We start from the raw sequence: 27329 nt of genomic DNA, 5'->3' as shown, positions 1-27329 counted from the left end.
TCGGCTCCCGCGTTGCTGTGGCTGTGGTGTAGGCCGGCAGCTGCAGCTCTGATTCCATCCCTAGCCTGGGAACCTCCACGTGCTGTGGGTGTGGCCCTAAAAGGTAAAAACAAACAAACAAACAAAACAAGAAGCCACTTGGAAACCACGGTTTAACCACTGATTACTGCTTCTGAAGAGGAAGGTCAGGCAGAAGGGCTCTCCTGGGACTTCTGGAAGCCTGCCCCACTTTGAGAAGGTCCAGCTGGCCACGCAAGGGTCCCTGAGCCGAGGCATCGTCTCCACACCCTGGGGGACACCCCTGAGGAAGCGACATGCCCCAGCCTGGCCACCTGGCGACAGAAGCCCCTGAACACCACCCGGCTTGCTTCCAACTCCAGCCTCCGTAGCCACGCGGTTCTCTAGGAAGAGCGCTGACACTCCGGCCCCTGATCCCTCGCTCGTCCCATCTTTAAAAATGATGTTCCCAGCACCTCCTGTGCTGGGTACCAGGGGCCCAGGGTCAGGAAGCCAGGCAGCCATGGTCCCTGCCCTCCGGGGATGCAGACACGACAAGACAGAGCCACTGAAGGAGGCGATTACAACCAAGTGTGATGGGACCACAGGAAGTGAGTTCAAAGCACTGGAAGCTTGGAGGAGGGTTCCAGAACCCAGCCTGGAGCACGGAGAGGGCTGTGAAACCCGTGAGAGCCGGGGTGGGGGGGCAGTGGGGCAGGCCCCCCCGTGGCTATTTGGTGACAGCAGGAGTAAGGGGGTCATTGTCACCGTCACTCGCAGCAGCGAACATTCGAGGGCTCACTGGGTCAAGCACTGTCCCACGGTTGTCTACAGATGAGCTCACCTCCCTCTCCCCAAATCCCATGCAGCCGACACCGTCACGTGGAGAGCTGAGGCGGAGCGCCGCTCCTCCACGAGCCCAAGAGCGTCTGCAAAGTGGTGGAGCTGGAACTTGAGCCCGGGAGGCGGTGGTCTCCCCCCCACGCGCCACATCCTGAGACCAGGGCCACATCCAGCACACACAGGAAGTGCCGCTCAGTCCCGCTGGAGTCCAGAGAGCCAGGACCGAGGGGCCAGAGGAGCCAGAGCTAGCGCTTTCTTATCTCAGAGGACGCAACCACATTCCTTAGGGGTCGCACAGACACGTCTGCCTTGAAGAGTGACTGTGCAGCAGAGGAAGGGTGTTACAGGGGCGGAGGCCACAGGGAAAGAGGTAGAAAAGCCTAAGGAAACACCCCCCAGGCTCTCAAAGATGCTCACTGTGCATGTGCAACCAGTGACAGCAAACACACCACCGGGTGCTCCCCAGGACACAAAGAGCTGTGGTCACGCAGGCCCATGCCACACAGGCCTTTAAAAAGGACACCCCCCACACACACACACCCCTTTAAAACTCATGCTTTTAAAGAGCATGTAGGAGTTCCTGCTGTGGCACAATGGGGTCAACAGCATCTCTGTAGCACTAGGATGCAGGTTCGATCCCAGGCCTCCCACATAGTGGATTAAGGTTCCGGTGTTGCCACAGCTGCAGGGTAGGGCACCACGGTGGCTTAGATCTGATCCCTGACCCAGAAACTCCACGTGCCAAGGGGCAGTCAAAAAAGAAAAAAAAAAATATTTAGTGACATAAAAACTCTCATGATGCAAGGTTAAATTCAGAAAATAGTATTCAGAACTGAAGCTAGAAAAAACTGATTTTAAGCTGGGAAAAGACAGAATGAGTGAGACTAAAATATTAATAATATACTTCTGGGTAATAGAACTATGAGTGACTGTATTTCCTTTGTATTTTTCTTTATTGGCTCACAGGAACCTAAATTCCACAGATAAGCATCACAAGCTCACCATCCGTGGGCTGCCTGTGGCTGTGGCACCTCTGGTGTGGACATGCACCAGGCCACAGGTGTCCTGAGGAAAGTCCACCGGGGGCATCAATGACCCAGCCCTTCCCATTCCTTCTCAGCTCCAGACTCATCCCCTCATGGTTACAAAACAGCTGCCCCAGCTCCTGGAATCACACATTTTCACGCAACCATGTCCAAAGACTGATGAGAAGAGGGCGTCTTCCTCCTACCTCTCTTGGCAGCAGGGAGGAAAGGTTCTCCCTCTCTCCCTCCCCCTTGGCCCCTCAGAAGGGAGGCCGGGCAAGCCAGCACCTCTCTGGCACTCGGCCTCTCTGAGGGGACGCAGGAACGGAGGTGGCCTTTGGGACAGGCAAGCAATGAGATCCTCTGCCTCCTGCCCCTGAGGCCGTCCCTGGTGCTCTGACTCCAGAGCTTCCCGATCTTTCTTCTGTGCCTCTGCACAGTCCCACTGTTCTTGCTCTGTGCCCCATGTGACTATTCACGGCCGTTTCTGCCCGCGCTGCGAGACGTTCCTCGAGGACAGGTTGGTGTCTCTGCGTCGGTCCAGCACGAAGCTGCCTCGGCCCTGACACAGCGGAGCTCAAGGGGCGCGTGGTGAACAGCACTCGAATTTCGTCTCCTTGTTGCGCTGCTGGGACAAAGATGTCCTGTGTGCGCCGTGGGCCCAGACAACTCCTGCTCTCAAGTGCCAGGCACCAGAGCACCCACGTGACAAGTGTCCAGCTCCAAGGCACCAGGCGAGCAGGCAGCATTTCCTTGCTCCACGGCAAAGAGAGGTACTGTGCAAATGTGACACGGTGAAAAGCACACACTTATCTCAACTCGCTTGAACATAATGCGTTATTACTAATATTCATAATTTTAGCTCTGGAAATTGTCACCAGTCTCCCAAAGAAAGAGTCCTTGACCCAAAATATCAGAGGATATTAAACTCAGAAATGATCTACTGATGCAAATCATTAAATCTATTTGCATGTGTTTACTGAACCCTGCCAGGGAAATTAGAGTGCGCGCGGCGGGGCGAGAGCTGGCTGCGCGTGGTTAAGAGGAGACATCTTGGTGGATCCGCGCGCTATGTCATTAATTTTCCCCCTCTCCCTCATTAACAAGTAAAATGTTTTTACTGCTTGAAAAGTTTTAATAAATAGAAAAAAGCAGAGCAGCTGACATAGTTTCTGATGTAATATACAAGGGCTTTTAATATTTTTACATACATTAATGAAAAAGCCAGGAAAAATACTAAAAGGTTATGTATGTGTGAAAAACAAAGACGAACCTTCTGGGGAGGCCTTTCGAGGGCACGTCACTTCCACGCCTTTGGATTCTGGCATCTGTAGCACAGCCACTCAACGGACGTCAGCAGAAAGGCTGCCACCTTCATCTGGTGGCCCCCCAGTGCCAGACCCGACCTGAAGGCAGCCCTTTACACCGCGGGTACAACGCTTCCCCAAGGTGACCAGGAGACACGCTCACGATGCACAATTCCCGTGAAAATGAAGCCACGTACCTGCTGCAGGCAGAGATGCTACCCGGCACGCTCTCACCAGTGAGCAAGCACACGCTCTCACCACTGAACTGGCACGCGCTCGCCAGTGAGCAAGGAACGCACCAAACGGTGACTTGGACGGATGCCCAGGTGTCAGCGGGCCGGAACAAGGCCAGCCCCCGTTTTCACCTCCCCGAGGGTGTGGGAAATAACTACCTTGCCTCCCCCCGCCCTCCTGTCGGAGCGCATTTGTGCAGCAACAGGCCGGACAGGCCTTCTGAGGCCACCAGGCACCCCGGGGCACCCCGCTCGAGGTGTGTACGGCCAAGCCCAAGGCAGCACCCGAGGGCCCACGTGACGTCCCCACCATCTCTGACGCTGCCCGGCAGACGGCTGGGGCTGTGGGCCTGTAGGTCACCCTCTTCGGGGCAGAGGCTGCCCAGCGCTAGGTCTCCTCACAGTGAGGACAGCAGCCCAGGCCACCGGAGTCACGGGCCAAGGCCACCTCTGGCAGCAGGCGTCCAGGCCTCCCAGAGAGTGTGGGGAGAGGGACCCCGTCTGGGACACTCGCCGAGGTCAGCTCCTGTCCCCACTGCTCTCTCATAACTGCACCAGCGGGCCATTCCGAGGCTCGTTCAAACAGCCATTCTTTGGTCACAACGTGGGGTAAAGGCTGTTGTCTGGTTCTTCTCACCCTGCCCTCATGACCATAAGGCTAATACTTACTCCCACAGGCAGACCTGGAGCCCCCCTCAATCGAGTGCCCCCGAGCTGCAAGGATATGCCTTTGGGACCCGGAGCACAGTCCTCCTAGGACAGAGGGGAAGCCACTTCCAGAGGGTGAGGCGTAAGCCCTCCCGTGAGGCGCACAGGCTGGGCTTCCAGGCCGGGAAAGGCCGGGCGACGCTCTGACCCTCACAGGTTTCTCTAGAACACGGCAAATACAGCCACTGAGGGGTTTCTGCTGCTCGTCTGCTACTCTGGCTTGGCTCACCGCACACAAGGATGCCCATTAACTCAGGAGAGAGGGGGAAGCCACACACCTGCGGCAGGTGACAGCACTTCAGACAGTTAGAGATGTAACGTCAGCAACACGGCCCTTTGAAACGACAGGAAAATCACAACCTCAAGAGCAGCCCAGATGCACCCAGAATTGCCAGGCGGGGGGCTCGCGGCGGGAGTGGCAGCAGCACGCGGCCCGTGCCTCCTTATGCTGCCAGCCCACACCCTGCCCGTCGTCCTCACCCTCCCGCCTAACCCTCGTCCACCTCCTCTCTGAAGAGGCCAAAGGCGTCCAAGACGAGGGGACCAGATGCAGAAAGCCCCACGATAATCCAGCATCCATGTCTGAAGATGGTGCCTTTCTCAGCATCTCTGCCTCAGGTACGGTTTCTGCGTCCCGGGGTCCCGTTTTCATCTGCGATACCTCCCCCCACAACCACATACAATCTGCACCTCTTCAAAGCTCTTCCCCACTTCAGCAAAATCTGGCTGCACTGGCTCTGCAGCCCCCACACGCCCGATGGGGACCCACCTGCCGTCCAAGCCAAGGAAGCTTATTAGCATCTGTAGGGGGACTGGGTCTCCAGATAGGCTTCTCTTGGCTTGAGGAAGCTCAGCAAGTCTGGGAATTAAAGGTGTGTTGGCAGAGGGACAGGGGACCAGGCCTGGCCGGGAGCCGGCTGAGGCCTTGGTGTTTAATGAGCAGAGCTGCAGGCTGGCAAGATGAACACAGTTCTGGAGCTGGAGGTGGTGACGGCTGTAAAGCAGTGTAAATGCATTTCATGCCACTGAACCATGCACTTAAAAATGGTGAAAGGGGTAAATTTTACGTTACGCATATTTTACTACAGAGGAAGGGTGTAGCTGGGTCAAAACAGAACTGATGATGCAGGCACAGGAGGGGATGACTTCCCTTCCCGAGCTACAACCTTGTGACCGCACTGTCCCCTGAGACGGGGACCATCCACTGAGCTGGTCAGCTGGCCCAGCCCTGCTTATGATCTGGACAAAATGATGACAATTCCTCCCCAGTATATACCTCTGCTCCTCCGTATCAGGTCAACAAGCGGAAAACAGATTTTAAAAAGAGCATGCGTATTTTTGTTCTGTCAATTCAAACGATCCCCGTTATGCCCTGGGCAGACGTGCAGAAGGCGTCCTTTAAAACGGACCTCTCCTATGGGTCTGAGTCTTCTTCATGCAGCGCTGAAGTCAGCCGTTGACAAAAAAGTTTATCATCTCTAGACTGCTTAAGCAGCAAAACTGTTCAAGTTTGCAAACACAGATAACTTTCCATGCAAGTAAAGTAATTTCCTTAGGCACAATTTGTCAAAAAAGAAAAGAGGAAAAAAAAGGAAAAAAAATCGATTATCATGTCATATGCTAAAGTAACGTTAAGGGTTTTGTAATAATAGATGCAGATGGGGGCCCACCTTAAGAACATTTTATTGCTTATAGTTTAAATTCAGGAACTCCATAAATCTTAAACATGCATTTGGCCCTCCGATATTAAGGCTAAAAATGCAATTATAAAGTTGTTTGTCAGTTTCCTCTCCAGAAGGCAATTTACAGCTGACGGTAAGATGTCTATGGCATATGGAACCTTAGGCAATAAAAATCTGGAGAGCTCTTGAAAACTCAGATGCGGAAAAAAAAACAAGATCTCACATGATTAACTATCCCTTTAATAAGGGACGACCCCCCCTTCCCCCCCAGCCTGGCCCCAGCCCCAGCCCCGAGCTGGTGTGACACAGCGGAGGGAGGAAAGGCTGCGGAACCGAGGAAGTTCACGAAAAGGGGGAGCAAGTCCCGGGCAGTCCTGCCCCTCAGCTAACAACACATTGACTGGACAAGAGGAGGTGATGCAGAGACAGACACAACGAGGCGAGAAAACACGCCCTTCTTTCCCTCAATGGACTTTTGCCAATTTACCCGCAAAAGGGGCTCCAACAAAGAGCCTGCTAGAGGAGGACGGGGCCTGAGCGCCGGCCGAGGCAGAAACAGAAGGGCCCCCCACCGACTCCCTGTTTTCCCCCGTTTTCCCCGAAGGGCCCCCCACCGACTCCCCGTTTTCCCCGGAGGAGCTGGAGAACACGGCCACGAGGCCCCCACCGGCCAAAGACTCGGCACCGTGCGGTCTGGACTCGGCCTTTCTCTAAAACTTGGAGTAGAGGTGAGGGCACAACACCTAAGTCACAGGTGTGCGACAGAAGGAGTTCCCAGCTGTTAAAGGCCACACTCCACGGACAGGTCTTATAAAGTGCAGGTTGTACTCCTTTGCTGCCTGTCCATCTTCGCAGCTTGTTTTATGCCTCGTCACCTGCACCTCTTGATCCCACCTCGACACCGCCCTGCCCCCCGGCAACCACTGGGTGGTCTGTGTATTTGTCAGTCTGCTTTTCTGTCACATTCACTAGTTTGCTGTAGTTTTCAGATTCCACTATAAGTGATATCAAACAGGGAGTGCCTGCTGGGGCTCAGCAGTAACGAACCTGGCTAGCATCCATGAGGACGCAGGTTCAATCCCTGGCCTCGCTCAGTGCGTTAAGGATCTGGCTTTGTTTTGAGCTGTGGTGTAGGCTGCAGACGTGGCTTGGATCCCAAGTGGCTGTGGCTGTGGCACAGGCCAGGAGCCTAGGCCAGGAACGTCCATATGCTGTGGGTGTGGCCCTAAAAAGCCAAAAAAAAAAAAAAAAATGGGGGGGGTGGATAGCAAACAGTATTTGTCTTTCTCTGACTTATTTCGCTTATTGGCATGATGCGCTCCAAGTCCGCCCATGTCATTACAAATGGTAAAATTTCATTCCGTGCATAGCTACGCAGTATTCCAGTGAGTGAGTGTGTGTGTCACCTCTTCTGCATCGATCCCTCAGTTAATGGACACCTAGGTTGCTTCCATATCTTGGCAACTGCAGACAATGCTTCTGAACACTGGCACGCATGCATCTTTTTAAATTAGCGTCTTTGCTCTTTTGGATACATATCCAGGAATGGAATTGCTGGGTCATAGGGCAGTCCTATTCTTCAGTTTTTGAGAACCCCCCCTACTGTTTCCCACAGTGGCTACACCAATGTACATGCCCTCCAACAAGGCACAAGGGTTCCCTTTTCTCCACAGCCTCGCCTTGTTATTTGCGTTCTTTTTGACGACGGCCATTCTGACAGGTGTGAGGTGCTAACTCACCATGGTTTTGACTTGCGTTTCCCTGATGATTAGTGGCGTCCAGCATCTTCTCATGTGCCTGTGGGCCACCTGTATTTCCTTTTTAGAAAAATGTCTATTCAGTTCTTCTGTCCAATTTTTAAGGCAACCATTGACAAAAGAAGAAGATAACCTACCGAATGGGAGAAAATATTTGCAAATGATATGACTGTTGAGGAGTTAATAATATTCAACATATATAAACAGCTCATATAACTCAACATCAAAAAAAATAAGCTACTTGGAGTTTCTGTCATGGCTCAGGGATAACAAACCCAACTGGTACCCATGAGGATGCGGGTTTGATCCCCTGGCCTCGTTCACTGGGTTAAGGATCTTGTGTTGCCATGAGCTATGGTGCAGGCTGCAGATGTGGCTTGGATCTGGTGTTGCTGTGGCTGTGGTGGAGGTCAGCAGCTGAAGCTCAGATCTGACCCCCCCTGGAACTTCCATAAACCATGGATGCGGTCCTAAAAAGAAAAAAAAAAAAAGGAGAAAGAAAAAAGAATCCAAGCCACCCAATTAAAAAACAGCCTTGGCCTCCTGACAGTCATTGCTCTTGTGTGCACGCCAGATCCCCTCTCCACCCCCTACCACTTCTTGAGAGCTGGCAGAGAGGCCTCAGCCTCTCTCCTCTGCCAGCCCCCCTACCCTCTGGCCCCCAACACCCCACTGGGCCCCACAGACACCCGGGAGTTGCATGTGAGACCAGAGCATGTGCAGGACCAGCAGACAGCAGAGGGCTTTCAGCACCACTAGTGGTGACAAAGGTGTTAGTCTCAAAATATTATTTTCAATAAAAGTTTTGTTTACCTAGAGAAGATTTAAACACACCAGACACTTTGAAGGAAATAAGTGGTCCCGTTCTTTTTAATAAAAGCTGTGCTCAGTTATACAATAACTCTTCCTAGCAGAGCCTTGAACTGGATAAAATAAAGATCAAAAAGCTAAGTATTTTTCCAGATGAATTTTAGAAAGAAAAAAACACTATTTGGGGGAGGTTACTTCTGGGGAATCCGTAATAATTAAGAAGAACAACAATTTCATTTTCTCTGGGTTTAGAATATGTATTTTGAGTGGAGGCAACATTAAAGAAGCAGAACAGAAATGCGTAGGATGTATGTATTTACACGGGTGGGCACACCTGTAACACCTGCTTACACACACCATGTACGTCTATTTGAGAAATGAACAACAACAATCCATGTCCCAAAGCTTATTTTCCTCTTGTAAAGGGTTAAGTCTTAAAAATGTTTCTCCTGAGGACTGCGTCCCTCTAAAATTGTTTCTGTTCCATTTTGAGCTTTTGCCTAAATACCCCGGCAGAAAACTGTGGTTGGAACGTGCAGAATCCACGCACGGCAGCTCCTCGCCTGGTGACCCTGCCCCGACGTTCAGCTGGAGAGACACAGCTCCCACGAGTGCCCAGCCCCACCTGCCACTGCAGGCTCTGCGTGACATCACCTACAGAAGAGGCAGAAGGCCCGCCTCGCCAGCCAGCGCGGCGAGCCCCCTGTCACACGCGGGGAGGTGCAGCCGAAGCACGTCACCTGTGCTGGTCAGTGAGGACAGGGAGGCTGACCGCCTGCATGAGGACACAAGAGAAGCAGCCTTAAAAGTAAGCTGGATGAATCCATCAGAACCCATCCCAGCAGGAAAACTATAATCTGCCCCCATGAGATGTGTGGGCATTCTGCCCAGAGATGCCACGAATCACGTCCATGCCAGCCCAGGAGGACAGCTTCTTCCCCAGGATCTGCGGGTGCACTGAGTACAGTACGTGAGCCCTTCTAACCAGAAAAGGCTCGAGGCACGTATGGGCGGGTCCGATGGAAAGACGGGCGGTGGCCGGCATGCTCATCAGCAGATGCACTGAGGCTCTCAGGAAAACGCTAACTGAAGCTAGAAAAGGCCTGGCGACGGAAGTGGGGAAAAGCCCGAAGCAATCAGCACAGATGAGGGAAAACCAGGACACGGACACGGGGCCGAGAGGAGGCCGCGCTCTCTCCCCCGGCCCTGGCCTGTAACTGCCGGTGTGGACCAAGGACCCCGAGGCGGGTGTGGAGCAGAAGCAAAGCCGCAGAAGTGGCGGCGGAGACGCACCGCCCGCCTGGGGACACCCCGTGCTCCTGCCCCACCTCAGCCCCAGCACAAGCCCGAGAACGGACCGAGCACGAGCCACGGCGTGAACTCAGCCAGATGGCAGCTCCCGGCCTGCTGGACCCCCGCAGGATCCCTGGGCCCCGAACATGCTGCTGCCCCGATCCCTTCTGGCTCTGGCCAGAGTCCTTTCCTCTGCAGACACACGGTGACCCACCAGCCCTGCCCCCCTCCAGAGTCAAAGCTGAGAGAAGGTGGGTGGGAAACGCTGGTCTCCACAAAGACCAAGGCGCCAGGAACCCCCACTTTGCAGCTCGAAGAAAACTTGCAGTCAGTACCCCCACCTCCCAGAGCCCGATGCTGAGAGACAGACGCCCCGCGGCAGTTTCCACTGGGCACCCGCCGCGCCCCACCCTCGGCCTCCCCGCCGCCATCCCACCCAGACCCGACCCGCTCCCGTCTGCGCCTTTGCTCCCCTTCCCTTCTCTCTGGCGCGCCTTCTTCACCAGCAACCTCGTTCCACGGTTCCCCCAGAGCCGTCTCGTCTCCTCGTGGCGTCCCTGTCCCTCTGCCCTGAGGACCAGCTGCGCCGCCTGGTCCGTCACCAACCAGGCCCGTGCCCTGGCGGCAGGCCTCCTCCTGCCAGGCCCTCGGACGCCGGCTCAGACAGGCTCTACCGCCAACGCCGCGGGCTCAGGCCTGAGCCACCTCCTCGCTCCAGGCCCTGCTCATCCCCTGCGGGGGACCCATCACCACACTTCACTGCCCACCCCAGGCCTGCCCTGGGCTGGGCGTGGGCTCCGCGTAGGTGGACCTGTCACATTCATTACTGCACCATCCCCGGTGCAGGTCCCCAAGGCACCTGGCCTGTCACACAGCAGGCACTCACCTGTTCTGAGTGAACAAACAAGTGACTCTAACTTAATCCTAAATTTATTCCATGTTTTTTATCACAAAAAGACCCACTTCCATCACTTGATACAGCAACTGGAAATAAAAATTCTGGATGAATCTGACACAAGACAATGCTTCAGTTCAATTCAAAAATTAAACTCATTTAACCTTTAACTCAATTTAAATTCTAAACGGATCAGCATGCAAGAACTATCCTGTACGTTAATATCACGGAGCTGATCTAATTAGTGATACAATTTAAAGAAAATAAATTTAACAAACCAAGTACATTTTGAGAGTTTACAGCTTGAATGACATTAATATTTTAAAAACAAAAAGTTGAAAATTATTCACTCGTCACAGATGGTTTAATAACAGAAAATATTAGAGATACATGAACAATACAAATTCTGGAAATCAAAATCCAAAGGCAAAATATGAGAAACACGTGTCCACGGTCTCAGACAGCTGCGGTTTTGTTTCCACAAAAGGGAAGGGAGGTGGGCAGGAGACGTGAGCCGGGGTGGAGGAAGGGATCCACACCAGTGGCTCGGAGTCGCAGCTGCCAGGCTGCTTGTGGGGCACCCGCTCTGCCCCCTCTGAGACAGGCCCAGCCTCAGGTGCAGGCCCATCCACCACTCAGCAGGGATGCCTCCTAAGGGCCATGGAGGGGACGCGGCGGCTGCGGCCAACTCCACCAGAAGCGGCCCTGCAGGACCACGGTCCTGGACGGCCTCTGCGTGTGCACACAAGGTCTGGGCCCTCGAGCCTCGAGGCAGGCCAGCGCGCAGGCTGGAAAGATCTGGAAGAGCCTGAGGCTCTCATCAGGAGGGACTTCCCTCAAGCACAGGGCACGGCTCCAAGCCCTGCACCCAGTCCTCCGGGGACACCCACATGCGGGGCTTCCGCATCTGGCCAGGACCGCCCCTCGGCCCTCCTGGGGGACGGGGCAAAGGAGTCCTGTGGGGCGTCAGAGGGACGGGAGAGCCGCTCCCTGGGACAGCGGCCGTGCCACCCCTTCCAAGACAGGTGTGAACAGGGGTGCGGTGGGCACCTCCTAAAGGAAAGCGACCATTCCGAGCTGAGGATTTCTGGATTTTTCACATGTCACGGAGGAAACCACTCACCTTTCTCTGCTTGAAACTGGCCAATTTACCTCCTTTACTCTGAAAGGCTCTTACACCCCGAGTGGTGGAAACGTCCCAAAAAAATCCTTTACTCTGACAGTTTGGTTCATATTTTGAACCCATATATTTGTAGCTGTCATTCAACCGTTCTTTCTTCCTTCCAAAAGGATCCTGGCAGACTGAAAATTAAATGAACCAACCTGCTTCTAACTCACGGACACAGGCATGTACAGCTTGCCATTTCTGTCTCCCTGCAACACAGTAATAAGATTGACAGAAATAAAACTTTCACGTTGCTCTTTTTTCTTAGATGGATCCAGAAAATTTTACATTCAGTGATGCTTTTGCTTCAAACTGTCCAACTGCCTTCTACCACCCTTCGCCCAGACCCGGGTACCCAGCGGAGCAGAGCAACAGGCTTGCCCAGCAACGTGGAAAAAGAAAGAAAGAGTCCAGAGAAGCGATTGAAAGCCAGGGAAGCCAGGCACTGCCGAGCTCGTCTCTTCTAGGTCAGAAACCGCAGCGCCTCCCAGCCCAAAGCGGCCGCCTGCCGGCGCTTGGGCAGCACGGCGGCAGCGCGGGCACCCTCGGGCCACCCGGAGAGGGGCCTTTATCTGCCACTCCTCTGCAGTACAAGCAGCAGGGCCGACCCGGGATTGCCCCTCGGAGGGCGCCGCGCACGGGCCTGGCCCCCCCACCGGCCCGAGCTGCTTTCCTGGATCCCGCGTGGCCAAGAGCTGCCGGGGCTGCTGCAGCCCCCCGGGCCCAGCCCGGCCCGGGAACAAGAGCCTGCTTCCCCAGAGCCTCCAACCGAGGAGCGCAACCTGGCTGCGCCCTGGTCTGCTCAGCCACCAGCCTGAAAGAGTCTCGCTCTTCAGGACACGCTTCAGCAGGAGCACAAGCTGGGCTTGGACGTCGGGAGTCGGGAGAGCAAGGCCCCGCACGGCACCGATAACGCAGCCCTGGCCGGAGCCTGGGAAGGAGCGAGGCCCCGCAACCCGCAGCCTGCCCCGTGCGGCCCAGGAGCCCGGGGCAGCGGGACGCGGCCTTCAGGCTGGGCGGGGTGCCCAGGCGCCTGCTCCGCCCACAGACCTGGCTGTGAGGCCAGAGAGCTGGGCCCGTCTTCCCCAGAGAAACACGCTCGTTTGACTCGGGAGACCGCCTCGAGGCGCCCTCTGTGAAATAAAATAACCACGTTCTTAGGCACCCACAACACAAACCACTGTTTCAAGCCACTGAATAAAACACCGACGAGACAACTCCACCTGCCGCAGGCGACCCCCCGAGGCGTGTGTCTGGGGCGGGGGAGCCCGTCTTCAAGGGCCTGTCCTTAAGAACAGTTTCTCCTCTCCCTCCAAAGGCCAACTGCACTCGACGCAGTGCTGTGTCTATACCACAACGCCCCAACCTGTCGGGAAGAGGGAACGCACGCGTTTCCCGGGAAGCTTCTCTCAGGAACCAGCAGGCTGACGGGCACCGAGGCGCCCGGAAGCCCAGGCCAGCGCGGGGGTCAGCATCCCCAAGCAGACCCCGACCTCTTCAGGGTCTCTCCGCGGTCCACGTAGTTGTTTTTAATATTTAAAGATTAACAGGAAGGCAGCCAGAGCACGTGGAAAGCACCAGCCACTGTCTGCTCCAACCCCCAGACCCAATTCAACGTCAAGATCCAGCTGTCCTTCAGAAGGCCTCAGAGGCGTCTTCCTCCGGCCAGTGGAGAACTGCTCTGGCACATTCCCGGGGTGAAAACGGGCAGTGCACCCAACAAGCCAGGCGACCCTCTGCCAGGGAGAGCACAGAGGCCCCGCAGTGACACTCTCTCAGGCCCCGTGCCCATCCCCCTTGGCTGGCCGGCCACCACCCACATCAGCAGAGGAGGGCAAGGCCTGACCTGCACGCCACCACCGCCGCTGCCTCAACTCCAGAGCCGGTGGGAGCAAGACACACCCGAACCACCACGGTACCGTGTGTGCCTATCCAGTAGGAAACAGCCCACGTGCGGTTTTAAATTTTCCAAAATACAGAATTTTATAATGGTTTAGTTTGGTTGGACTATAAGCTTTCTCACTTTGCATTTCTGCATTTGCCTAAAAAGCTTTACATAGAAAACGTTTTGGAACGGAAAACGAAGGTAAATGTTGACAGATGTGAGGCACGTGCAACTCTCTCTGGCTTCCCAGGGCCAAAAGTCCCACTGCTGCTTTCATAGCGCTGAGTTCGACCTAGGGTTACCCAGTCCACGTTTCAGCAACCACATACTTCCGTCAACTTGACGGAAAAGTCCACAAGCCCTGAAATAACCTAAGGAAAACAACAGTGTTCTCCCGCCCTTCTCAGGAGCTTTTTAACTTCGTGAGGAATAATGATGAGGCCAAAGCTTCGTGGCCACACGACGACGGGGAGGGGAGACGGCAGGCAGGCGCTTGTCAAAGCCTGAGCGTGACAGCTGGTAACGGAGACCTGACAGAGGCAGGAGGTTATAAAACGGAGACTCTTATGCCACTTTCCAAACTGAAATTCTTCACCCACAGTTTTAGGAAATGAGAGTCATGTGACCTGTACACAAAAGCCATCAATGATCACCGTATGAAGCCCTCTGCACAGGCCACTGCTCTAGCACGGGGACCGGGGGTCACAGTTTATACAGAAGTGCACAAGGAACTTCCCTACCGGCAGCTGTCAGCGGTCAACCCCAACCCGCCTACTGTCAGAGGAAACGAAGATGCCCAGGACTCGCCAGTGCCCAAGAAGGAGGGGGAGGACAGGGGTCCAGGGTCTTTAGAATGCTCTGCCCCAATCCCCTCGGCCACTGCCCAGCACATTGGCCGGGCTCAGGACACAGCCTTGGCTCGACCTGCAAAAAGCCAAGGTGGGGAGAGCCCCCTCGAGCTGGGTGAGGGCAGCACCTACTTCTGTCAGACAACAGTTCTCATCAGAAGCCTTCCTGCCACACCCAGATGGCATCAAACTCCTGGTTCTCTCACGTGACTCTTCGGGAAAGGAGAAGAAGGAACACTTGCAAACTCACTTCACCAAGTCGGAATAACCTGAACGCCAAAACCTCACGAAGACATCGCCAAAAATAAGAATTTGAGACAAGCATCCCTCATGAACTTAAACACATAAATCCTCAACAAAATAGCAAATTTAAGCCAATAATACGCAAAGGAAAAAAAGATTATACCATAATCAATGGTGTGGTACAGCATTCCAACATTGGTTTAAAAATCCTAGAATTAACTTACATCACTTTAACGAATAAAGGAGAAAAACAGGATTATGCTGACACACGGACAAAGACCATTAACAAAGTTCCAGCAGACGGAGGAAGCCGTCTCAGCGGGGGAAAGGCCGCCTGTTGAAGCCAACAAAGGCAGCGGTCACCCCGCACGGTGACTCGCACGAAGCTGCCCTCTGTGCCTGCAACGCAGCGAGACGTATGTCACGATGTGTATTCGGCGTCACACTGCAGGTTCCAGCCAGGGCAACAGAGCACACAAAAGGCATGAAGATTCCAAGGAAGACGTGAACTGTCCCGACAGACGTGGTGATTTTCTACAGAGAAAAGCCCAAGCCAACGGCCAGAGCATTCCTGGGGCTGAGAAGTGAATTTAGTGATGCGGTCGACCAAGGTCACCTTACAAAACCAAGTATTCTACACCAGCAGCAACAGTTTAACTGGTTTAAAGAGAAAAAAAAAAGCCAATTTAGAACACCACCAAAACACAGAATATTGAGGAGCTCTCTCGTGGCACACGGGGTGAAGGATCTGGTACTGTCGCTACAGAGGCATGGGTCACTGCTATGGCATGGGTTCGATCCCTAGCCTGGGAACTTCCACATGCTGAGAAGTGGCCAAAAGAACCCACCCGAAACAAAGCATTTAGAAATCAGTTTTACAAAAGACATGCAAGATCTTTAAAAGCTGGAACCTATAAAGCACTACAGAGAAAAACTGAAAAGAACTTCAACAAATGCAGAGATAAACCACAGTCATAAACTGGAAAATTCAATTTAACGTGTCAAGCCTCCCAAAGTGATACAGAGATTCAACAAACTCCCAATCGAAATCCCAACAGGCATTTCTGGAGAAACTGACACCTTGATTCTAATAGGAATATGCGAATTGTGACTTAGAAACCAGGACAACCTTAAAAAAACACTAACAGTGGAAGGACTCACACTATCTCGACCCAAGGCTCATCACAAAGCTCCATGACCAAGAAAGTGCAGGGCTGGCGCAGGAGCGGCAAAGAGATCAGCTGAGCAGGAGTTCCCGTCGTGGCGCAGTGGTTAACGAGTCCGGCTAGGAACCATGAGGTTGCGGGTTCGATCCCTGGCCTTGCTCAGCGGGTTATGGATCCAGCGTTGCCGCGAGCTGTGGTGTAGGTCGCAGATGTGGCTCAGATCCCGCATTGCTGAGGCTCTGGCTGGCGTAGGCCGGTGGCTGCAGCTCCGATTCGACCCCTAGCCTGGGAACCTCCATATGCCGCGGGAGTGGCCCAAGAAATGGCAAAAAAAAAAAAAAAAAAAAGGCAAAAAAAAAGATCAGTCAAGCAAAACAACATGCTGACATGTAGAACCCACACATGCATGGTCACATTACTGGTTTTTGCCAAAAACACTGAGGTGATTCCATGGAGAAAAGAAGTTTTATCCTCCTCATAAATGACGCTGAAACAACTAAGTGACTATGGAAAAAACTGAGTACCTCACAGCACGGTACGTCAAGATGATGGAACATATATAACATAAATGGCTAAATTTATAGTGTTTCCCAAAGAATTGATAAGAGAATGTATTTGTGAAATTAGAGTAGGCAAACATTTCTTCAAGACGTAAAATACAATAAAGGGAAAAGGTTGGTCTTCCTCAAAATGAAAAACTACTCACTGAAAGACATTATTAAAAAATAAAAACACAAGCCTGTGACGGTGAGAAAATGAACAATAGCTATATCGGATCAACTGACGTGTGACCAGAACCACAGATCGACAGGGAACGCCAAGAAACACCGCTTGAAACGGGCAAGAGGCTCGCCGCGCACGGAAAGCTTGCGGAACGCGGTCAAAGGAAGGCGTCAGGAGGGGCGGGTGGCCCCGCGACGAGAGCAAGCCCCGCCGAGCAGGGTGAGGGGCAGCAGCAAAGCCCCGGGCAGTCCTGGTGGAAACGGAGGATGGCACACTGGGCGGCACGCGCGGGCCGTTGCTTCCGCGGTGACACACCCACTGGCCACGCCATCCACCAGGGCCGACACCTGCGCGTTTCTTCAAGAGAGCGAACGATTCAGGGCAGTGTGATTCACAGCAGCCGAAAGCTGGCCTCGGCAGGAGGCGGCGTAAAGAGACGCTGGGTTCCCCGCGATGAAACTACTGCTGTTTACTGAAAAGGACGGAAGGCCTCGCTGATACAGGGCACCCGGGGCACCCTGAGAACGCTGCCGAGTCACAGCCGGAGCGTGCGCGTCCTGTGGCCCCTCCATGCAAAGTTCCAGACCGGGCGAGGCTAAGCCCGCGCGACAGGAACCACCCCGGGGGGCGTCGACAGGGCAGGGCCGCCCGAAGGGGAGCGCGGGCAACCGCGCGGAGTGCGGCGCGCCTTGCTCGGGGTTGGCGGCCGGCTGGTTGTGCCCGTGTGTGGAAACTCCGGGACGGTGCACCTTTACCGTCTGCGGATCTCACGACGCAATTTCGCCTCGGTCTTTCGAACATGAAACAAACCCTCGTCATCCTGGGTGGTCGCACAGACCTTTTTCAGGCTGCCGTCCGCCTCTGAAATAGCCCCCCCCCAATTAACCACATACAACAGTCAGCCGGCGGCCCCCAAGGCCACCCCGCCCCGCCTGCCCCCACAGACGCCGCCTCCGCGCGTCCGGCCTGGGGCGGCCCGTGAGACCGAGGAAACGGCGGCTCCCCGGAAAGGGAGGCGCAGTCCCGCCTCGCAGTCCATCCGCTGCTTGGACCGTGCGTGTGGCAGCTCCGTCCCACGGAGCCCGAAGGCCCAGGACAGGGACCTCGGCCTGAAGGGGCCGAACTCCCCGCGACCAGCGGCCAGCAGCCCCGGGTCCCCGCTCAGCCCCGAGCGGCCCGCTGCACCCTCCCGGGCCCGTCCGTGCAGGACCCTGGCCTCCAGATGCACCCAATCCTGCCGGGATCCAGAAAGCACACAGAGAAGCAAAGCCAAACCGCACGCGCACCCTGGGCTCCTTGGTAGCGGGCACTGAAAGCATTTTAGGAGGCATTTTCCTGCCCCTTTTCTTCCCCAAATTCACTTCAAGGAGTGTCTTTTTTTAAACAAACAAAAATTCAACACATCATTTCTGTGATTTACTGTGCAACTGCACCGGCTAAGAGACAAAATGACATTTCCCTACAAATTATTTGGTGGCTGTGATTTTCTGAACACTACAGCCAGATGGTTCTCATAGAAACAGAGAAGAGGGCATTCATACAGTTCAAAGGTTGGCTTATTTTTTGGTCTTAAAAAAGACTATTGATTGTACCATGCAGCTCTGCAGGAAAAATCTCGACAGACGAGGCGAAAATTGATACTTACGACTGCTTGTGCTCATTACAGCCACCTCTGACAGGGGTCCATTAAAATCAATTTTTATGTTTCTTACGTATTTTCTTTATCTAACATTCTTGGCACTGTGTTTATTAGCCGGTTAAGACAAACACGGAGCCAAGGAGTGGGTGGGTTTTCCCCTCTTCTGTCAGAAATAACGAGAACCTCAATTTTCACACAACTGCGACTCACACTCGCTGGGGGAGGAAACTGAACGGTACACTTCAGAGCAAAGCCTCCGGGAGTGCCTTCACGATTTCACGCTTTCGCAGTTGGAGACGTCCAGGGGAGACGGTTCCAAACACAGAGAAACGCGCTCCTTGGCGACGGCGACCCCCCAACGTCACGCTAAAGGGGGCTTCCTACCCTTCACCCTCAGCGGAAGGCCCACCACGTGCAAGGAGGCCCGCGGCGCTCCCGACGCACAACTCCGGACGGAGAAGAGGACTCGCCCGGCAGGCCGATGACCCCTGAAGGCTGGCCGGAGGGAAGAGTCAAGACCGGGCGAGCAGCGCCCCGTCACCAAATGCCCAGAGAGATTCCCAGAGCCCACTTGCTGAGGCGTCGAAGTGTTCCGTGCCCAGCCCATCCACCCCCTGTAAACGTTCGCAGCAACTAATTACAGGTTCTGTCCCCGCGGTGAATCGCAGACGGAGGCTTCCCGGACAACCCACGCGTGTGCTGACCGCGGCCGCATCATTTCTGGGGAGGGGTCACCTTTGGGACCGGCAGCATGCGGCCGCGTCTGCCGCTGCGACGGAGGGAGGACAGGCCACAACCCCATGACTCTGCTGCTCGGAACCACCCCCGCGGGGCGGGCATCACAGGGGCCCCCCCCCACTCACTCCGGGTCCAGGGTCTTCCGGCCGCACAGCCGTATCTCATGCAGCCCCTGCTCGCAACCAGAGATCTCGATCTTCCCCAGAGGGCTGTCCACCACGGCGCGTCCCATCTCGCAGGTCTTGCCCATGCTCCCGAGGACCTGAAGAGAAACCAATTCGAAGGCGAAGCTCAGTGAAAGGGGGCGGTCATTTCGAAAGCGCGCCAGACGCACCAGTTGTGTCAGACACAAAACCTCCAAAGTCTCTCCCTCGTTTCAGGAATTTACTCATGTAACGTGTAGGTTACAACGCAGTTACTCTGAAGACAGAAAAGGGCCATCGTGACCCAGAGCAGCCAACCAAGAGTCCTCTCCTTCGAATTTCTTCATTACGCTCTCCTAGTTTCATTTATCTTTAACCACGGCGTGGCGGAAGCCGAAACGAGAGCTCCTTTGAAACAGTACCTAAAACTAAAACAATTACCAACAACCTTTTCAAAGAAAGCTGAAAGCAAGCCGTTTGGTATGCTGAATAAAGAACATTTAAAAATAAAGCATCATGAGATAAAGTAGAGAAACGGAGTAAGGTGCAACTCAGCACCTAACACAACGGCCCATGTGTTAACAGGTTGGGAGGTGCAGGATGTTGGAATAAAACTCGCATGCTTTGGAAAGAGAAGGAGAGGTGTTAATTTTGGTCAACAGAGAAAAGGTTTAAAAGAAAGAAAAGAGGCACTAAGAGCAGGGAGAAGACAGACCAAGGTTTAGACAAATTAACATTTCATAAAAATCACTCTGACTCAAGGGGAGGCACGAGGAGAGGGTTGTGGGGAGGCCTACCTGCACCGGCACGAGCGCCCGGGCCGCCGCCTCTCCCCTGAAATTCCTCCTCTGCTTCCCGGTCCAGAGGAAGCCTGCTCCCACCTGAAACCTTCGGTGCCAACATTTCCCAGAGCCCCACTGTCCCCTAGAGCTCCTGATGACAACCTCAGCCCCCACGAGGCCCCAGCTCCACGCGAGAAGCTGGACGGCCTGCCCACCATCTCCGCCCCTCTGCCCAACAAGCCCTTCAAATGAACTCGACCGAACTGCAACCTGCATAAGTCCCCCGGTGTGAGCACCTCCGTGAAGGGCCTACCACCCGCCCTGCCCCCATCCCAAACGAGGACTGCTGCCAGTTCTCCTCCCCTCACCACGCGCACCTGGCCGGGCACACCTGCACTCCATCACGCGGCCCCTGCGCACCTGCAGCTCTCACTGCCCCCATCCTCCCGGACTCCCTCACCAACCCCACCTCCCCGAGCAAGGGCCTCCTCCAGGCCTCAGCGCACTGGGGCTCTCCCCACCCCTCACTTCCAACAGCACACTACCACTAACGCCAAGGGGCTACAGCAGGGTCAGCACACTAGCCCTGGGCCAAACCTGGCCCGGCACCTCCTTTATAAATAAAGTTTTATTGGGACTCTGCCACGCTTACTGTCTGCAGACTGGCTGTGGCTGCCTCCCGCTCCGGTGGCCTGCAGCCCTAGGTCGCTGGGTGTCTCTCACCTGCAGTCTCGGGCCTGGACACCAGGGTCCTCTCACTTGGACTGTCCTCCCCTGTCCGTCCCCCGTCCGTCCCCCAGTACCGTGCAGCGTGGCATCGGCTGGACTGGGGACCCTCACCACCCTTACCCCAGCTCTCTTCCCTCCTCTGACTCCCGCCTGCTCTGGTACCACAGTGATTCTCTCCTCCATCCTCCCAGCAGCCCCAGGACAGAGGCGCGCGTCTGGGCCTGGGAGAGGTCACGCAGGGGCTGGAAGGCAAGCTTCACTCCCCAGATACCGTCCTGAACCCCTGGGGCTCCAGAGCCACCCTGTTCCGCAACCCCCTTTTTCTGTACATGGTCAGGGGTCTGCACTGGATTCCTCTCCAGTTCCCAGTAAGTGGACACAGGAGTTTGCTGGGAAACCTTCTCAGATGTTCCCCTGAATCGAAGATGCTCTCTGACACATCACATCACACTTTCAAGGCTCCCCCGCTGCCTGAGGGATAAAACCCACAAAAGAGTCTCTGCACGGCCCCCCATCACCTGGACACAGGGCTCGGACTGGGCAGGGGGAGCAGGTGATGGCCTCCGACCCATGGCCTCTCACCTTGAGCAAGTCACCCAACTCTCTGAGACACAAGCGCTTTGATAGGTATGATAAACGACACCCACATCACAGGCTCAGCGCGAAGATGGGCGATGGGTGTAAAGACCCGGCATCCCAGAAGGACTGGAGATTACCCTTCCCCTTGCCACGCCCAACAGCTTAACCAAACGCCCTTGGCCCTTGACCCTGTCACCCAGAGTCCACTGCTTTCCTCCCTAAATTCCTATCTAACAGCTTCAAAATCCTTACCATTCCTCAGCAGCAAACTGCCACCCCTCCCCCCAACCCCTGGGGGGATCCCCTCACGTCCCGAAGCCAGACTCAATTGCTGTCCCCACCCCTCGCATCGGGGGACACTGCCCATCACGCTGAGCTGCTGGCAGGTGATCATGCAACCACGAGTCAGGGGCCCACTGAAGGCAGACGCTTCAGACATGTAAGAGGCTGCGTCCCATACGTGTGGCGCAGGATCATCAACACGTCCCCCACCCAGGCCAAGGTTCAGAGAAGGATCCCGGGGCATGGCAAGAAGCCCGGACGCGCTGTCCCCTCCTGGGAGACGCTCCCTGCACGTGAGCGGGCTGAGACCTCCGAGCAGCCTTGCAATAGCGACTAGCGTAGTTTCTCTACCCGGTCTTGTCAACGTGTTTATGCTCCTACACGGTCCCCGCTCAGGAGCACTGGCCTCCGTCAGGCCGAAGGCCGTTTCTCAGCAGAGCCAGGCTCAGGGCCCTGGCTCAGGTCTCAGATCTGGAGCACGACAAGCCCACCTCTGGCAGGAATCCTGATGGCGAGCATCAGAAACGGATACTAATTCAAGCACAAAAGCAATTTACTGAAAGGCGGTTCCATAACTCACACAACTTCTGGGAAGGCCACAGAAGCAGTATCAGAAAGCTGCTGGAACCAAGACTGGCCCCAGTCCAATCACAGCCAACACCAAACCCCAGGAAACACCTGTGCGGGCAACCGGGACTGCAGGCACGCAGCGGGCACTGTGGCCCCTGTTGCCCCTGGAAACAGGATGTTGCAGTCACTGCTGCCCGGGCTCCCCGTCACTAGTCCCAGGATTCAAAGCCCAGGCAGGAGCCCAGACCTGGCGTGGGGGCCAGGCCTGCGTGCGCCTGTGCCAAACGGCCGGGAAAAGGGACACTTGCCAGGAGGGCATTGTCCCTGTCGGCCCAGCCCAAGGAAGTGGACCCAGCACTGCTTCTGAAATTCAGACTGGCACCCACCTAACCAGGAGGAAGGTCAAATGTCAGGTGTCGACACCCCTCCCCAGACCTCATTTTCTCATCAGTAAAATAGGAAGAGAAATACCCACTCCACAACCTTGCTGGGCTGTGTGGTGGGCCCGGGGGGCAAACACAGAAAAGCCAGCAGTGAGTGAGGGGGCCAAGCACTCCTGCGGTTTGGGAAGGGCCTCCAACCTGCACAGCACCTGACCCTCACCCCTAGCCCCAGGGAGGCCAGGGAGACACATGCGGGGGTGCAGAGCAGCTCAGAGGTAGGGCGATGGAGGTGACTGGGGTGCAGGGCAACGAGAACTGCCCCCGCCTGGGAGGGGACAAGCAAGTCTCTAGAGGGCTCAGTCCCCTCGGTCACCTGGGAGAAGCGCCTTGCATGCTAAAAAAAAGCCGGTCCAGCAGCCAGGCTCTGAGCGCAGCCTGGACTGGCTGAACTCCTGAGGCGGGGGCAGGGCTGCCAGCCAAGCCTGGCACAGCGTGAGCTGGACGGGCTGCCTATGAACCAAATAACCCCTCACACTCCAGCTCCAGCATCTCCAAACCGCACCGAAAGGGCTCAGAAGCTCGGCCTGAAGCCGCCGGGCAGTCCCTGACCAGCGGCAGCGTGTGCCACACGCCTGGCAGCACGGCGCTGGCCCCAAGTGCTGGCTGCCACATGGCATTAAGAACCAGCTCCGCTGACCTGCCCACAACACGGTGAGTCAATCACCAATCATGCCAAGAACCAACCAAGGGCAATCAGCTCTTCACAGGAGTAACTGAGTGCTGAACAAGCGGCATATGTCACTTCTGGCCACGTCCAACCCGCTGGTCATTTAGTTACGTGCTGCCTGAGGAGGGAGCCTCCCTCTCCCAGTTCAACGGGAGGGACGTCAGCCAGCCACCCTGAGGGCACGGAGCCCCTGAGACTGGCACCCACGGCCCAGGTCCTTCTGGACTCAGTCAGCCTGGGCGGACCTTCACCAGCACCTCTGGGTTCTTAAGTGCCTGAGCAGAACCACTGCCAGTCAAATAACACACCGTAACCCACCAACAGCCACTTGGCCGAGAAAAGCAAAGACGCAATTTTTATACAGTTTTGTATCAACGCTGCCAAAAACGGCACTTGAGACTCCACGGACGGGCAGGACATCCAGCAGAGTCCTTCCGTGAGCAAGGGTACCAATGAGCTGATGACCAAATCCTATTCGTAATGGCTAGGGTGTGCCCAGGATGGGGCTCGTGGGCAGCGCGTGGGAACAGGAAGCCCAGGCCGAAGCAGCAGGTGTGCGGCAGGTCCCGTGGAGCTGGTGGGCCTGGCGGAGAGGTGGGGGGATGGCTGCACATGAGAAGGCGGCGTCGCAGACACCAGGAGGGACCCACAGAGGCTAGAAACTGGGCAGCAAGCAGAGTGGGGCTTCAATAGCAGGCGAATGCATCAGGGAGCCAGAGCGTCTCAACACAGGCTGGTGGGAGGAACCGTCTGGAAAGCGACAATGCCACACGTACCCAGGGCTGCCATGCACAGCGGCGGCACAAAGAAGCGGGCGGAATTCTGAGAGCTGCAAGTAAGACAGACCTGCCCGACACCCCCCACGGCAGCCCCCCCACACGCCAGAGGCCAACCCGTCACCCGGCTCCGAGCATCAAACCCACCACCAGCCATCAGCCAGCACCCGAGGAGAAAGACGGGGACTGAGAAGGAAAGTGGGCCCGGACAGGACCCGCGCTCACGGCGGCGCTGCAGGACTCGCCCCCGGCCTGAGCACGTCCACGACCTCTTGGGACCCACAGGGCAGCCGCCGCCAGGCAGGGAGGGCCCCGCACACGCCGCCGCAGAGCAGCTCGCGGGTCTGGAGAAAAGGCCGCCAACACGGAGCCCTGCATCACGACAGGGCCAGGTGCCAGGTGCCAGGCCCCACCTGGAAAGCAGGCTGGGGCGAGGAGCGCAGGGCGCTGGCGGGGCGGACGGGGCCCAGGGGCTGCAGGGAGCCCGCGGCCGCTCAAAGCCCTGGAGCTTCGACAAAGGAGGGAGCCGCCCAGGTTTCCCGTGCAAAGGCTCCCTCCGGCCGCCCGCCCGCCGCGGGAAGAAGTGGGAAGCGGCAGGGAGCCGAGGGGCCGCGTGGGCCCCGACCCCCGAGGCGTGATCATGAGCGGGACCAGCGGAGGCGAAAACAATGAGCCATAAATAAATCACCAGAGATAAATGTTTACAAGCACCTGAGTGCCCCTTGGGCGCGAGCCACTGGGCAAAGGCGCTGGAAACTGACGAGACCAGCGTGGTCTCGTCGGGGCGAGAAACTCCCCACAGGAAGCAAGTCGGGCCCTGTCATCTTCGCGGCTTTTCTGTACGTCAAAAACTACTCCAAAATAAAACTTCCAGAAAACCATCATCGATACAGTGGAATGATGTGAGATAGTTCTTCTCTGACTGTATTTTCTGAGTTTTCTACAGCCAACTTGAGTTCCTTCCACAAGCAGGAAACATTGATTAAAGTCCAATATAATATAAAATACGGGAGATGATCGCAAATATTCTACGTTTATCATTGGTTCAAAATCTCACACATGTGAAACTAAGGACTGTTAATACTTCTCTGCATAGAATAAAAACTCTGAGGTACGATGTTTTAGAGTATTTGAGTTAAAAAGGGTTGAACAAAACGAAGCTACACGGGAGCCAAGAGATCTCCTCCTTTCCTGTCTCAAGCCCCTGCACACGGGGCTTAAACAGCCCCCCAGACAACACGGGGCCTCCTCTCCTGCCGGACCTGTCTCCGCCCAGGACTCCGCCGTGACTCCCTCGTGCTGCTCCTCAAACCCACGACATGCTCGTGCCTCGGGGCCTCCGTGCCTGCCGCCGACTCCTCCCGAAATGCCTCCCCTCCACCTGCTGGCACGGCACCCACGTCAGTGAACCCCCACCCCTGCTCAAGCATCGCGTCGCAGAGAAATCACCCTCCCACATTCACCTCCTCCATTCCTTCTCTCCCACCCTTTCCCTTCATAGAGTTTATACCCTATGAATCTACACTGGATGTCTTTTTGTTTATTTGCTATGCGTTGTCTTCACAAGTGTGGAAGTTCCAATACAGGCAGCAAATGTCATGTGACAACTCTGGTCCATGCGTAACTACAAGTTTGCCAAGAGGACTTGTTTTGATTTTTAAAAAAATTGCATGTGGAGAGTTCCTGTCACAGCTCAGGGGAAATGAACCCAACTAGTATCCATGAGGTTGTAGGTCTGATCCCTGGCCTCGCTCAGTGGGTCGGGGACCCAGCCGTTGCCGTGAGCTTGTGGCTTGTGGTGTAGGTCGCCGATGCTGCTCAAATCCCTAGTTGCTGCGGCTGTGGTGGAGGCCGGTGGCTACAGCTCCAATTTGACACCTAGTCTGGGAACTTTCATGTGCCATAGGTACAGCCCTAAAAAGAAAAAAAAAAAAAAAAAACCTCTGTGGCTGGCACCATCTCCTCCCCTTTCTTCCTTCCCTGACAAGGCAGATGTGATGCCTGGAGCTGTGGCAACCAGCTGGTGAACATGAGGCAAATGCAAGACTGGGGAGTCCTTATCCCCAACACTGTGAGCCACTAACACATCAGTGTTGCCTGTTGCTAGATTTCTACTTGTGAGAGGTGGGGGGGGGGGGAAGCCCTGTTTTATTACAAGTCAGTGTTCTGAGGATTTTCTATTCAACTTGGAATAGTCCTAATAGATCTACTGCTGTAGGCTGGCACTTAGAATGCAGTCTAGATGCTCAGTAAATACTTGTTGAGGAAGTGAGCTAATTATCCACAGCATTAGTATCACCTGACGTAAGCAGGAGCGTGCCAGGATTAACCAGAGCCCGCAGCTGGGGTCTGATGAAGACCTGGGGCTTCCTGGACGCGACGCCCACACAGGCAAGTGTGAGTTTTCGAGAGGAAGCGGAGGAGCGTGGAGACCCGGGCAGGCGGGGCAGTACACGTGAGGGCCCTGGTGCTAGAGGGAGCACAGGCTGTCTGCTAGGAAGGAGGCAGCAGCCGCAGGAGGGAGAGGCCCCACGTTTGCAGCAGCTCCTGGAGGTGAGCACGGGCGTGGGGAACAGGAGGGGAAGGCAAAGGGTAGCAGCGACGACCCCAAGGGCATCTCGGGCAGAGGAAGGGAGCGCTGTGTCTGGGAGGCTGCGACCACACCCATGAGGAACAGGGTTCTGATGTGTGCACAGGCTCCGGGGCTGAGTCACAGACGCTGCCAAGCCAGAAAGAGGAAGGAAAATTGATAACCCAACCTTCTATTACTGCAAGCACCAGGTTTATTTAGGTTGCTTAAAATAGGGGCTGCCCTGGGAAGAGCAAGCTGGGCAGCTGGAGCCCAGGGGAGCACCCCTGCCACAGAGGCGTGGGGCCCCCGTCGGAGGACAGGGAGGAAGAACGCTGTCAAAAGGCCCAGCAAGCAGCTTCCAGAGCGCCAGACCCAAGGTTTGAGAGTCTGAGAACTAGAGGATCCTACGGAGGCTCCACAAGCCAGTCCTCTGACTATTTACCTAGAGCAGCCGGGGACCTGCCCTCGTGTGAAACCCACACGCCTTATCACCACCACCCCCCCCCCCGGCCGCAGGCAGAGCCAAGTGCCCACAGGCCTTCACCACAAGCCGCATTTAGGACGCAGAAGGGATTAAGGGGCCGGGTGCCCACCCCCCACACTCACGAAGCAGAAACTCTGCGACACACCCAGCCTGCCGCCCGGCAGAGCAAGGGCCAGCTCCCTGCATCATCACTGTGGCAGCCACCTAAAACCACAATGTGGCTGACATTAATTGGTGGCAGAAAAAAACGGATTTTTCATGGCTATTTGGAGACCTCTGAAAAAATGAACTGAATTTCGTTTCATCTCCCTTTTAACATGAGTGGCATTTAATGTTCTGAATTAA

The 27329-nt window shown here is 55.5% G+C and overlaps 1 protein-coding gene across 4 annotated transcripts in view; it reads right to left on the bottom strand.

The window, feature by feature from the left end:
• Positions 1–27329, bottom strand: part of MGMT (O-6-methylguanine-DNA methyltransferase) — a 273852-nt gene that overhangs the window by 196210 nt on the left and 50313 nt on the right. For all 4 annotated transcript variants that reach the window (XM_047762096.1, XM_047762097.1, XM_047762094.1 and 1 more), the window contains one exon: positions 19083–19219. In XM_047762096.1, coding sequence (XP_047618052.1) covers positions 19083–19207 — 125 coding nt within the window. In that variant the 5' untranslated portion in view covers positions 19208–19219. The remainder of the gene's footprint in view (positions 1–19082; positions 19220–27329) is intronic.

The sequence above is a fragment of the Phacochoerus africanus genome, chromosome 15, assembly GCF_016906955.1.
Source record: "Phacochoerus africanus isolate WHEZ1 chromosome 15, ROS_Pafr_v1, whole genome shotgun sequence".
NCBI classification, from domain to species: Eukaryota; Metazoa; Chordata; class Mammalia; order Artiodactyla; family Suidae; genus Phacochoerus; species Phacochoerus africanus.
This window is presented reverse-complemented; position numbering and strand designations above follow the sequence as displayed.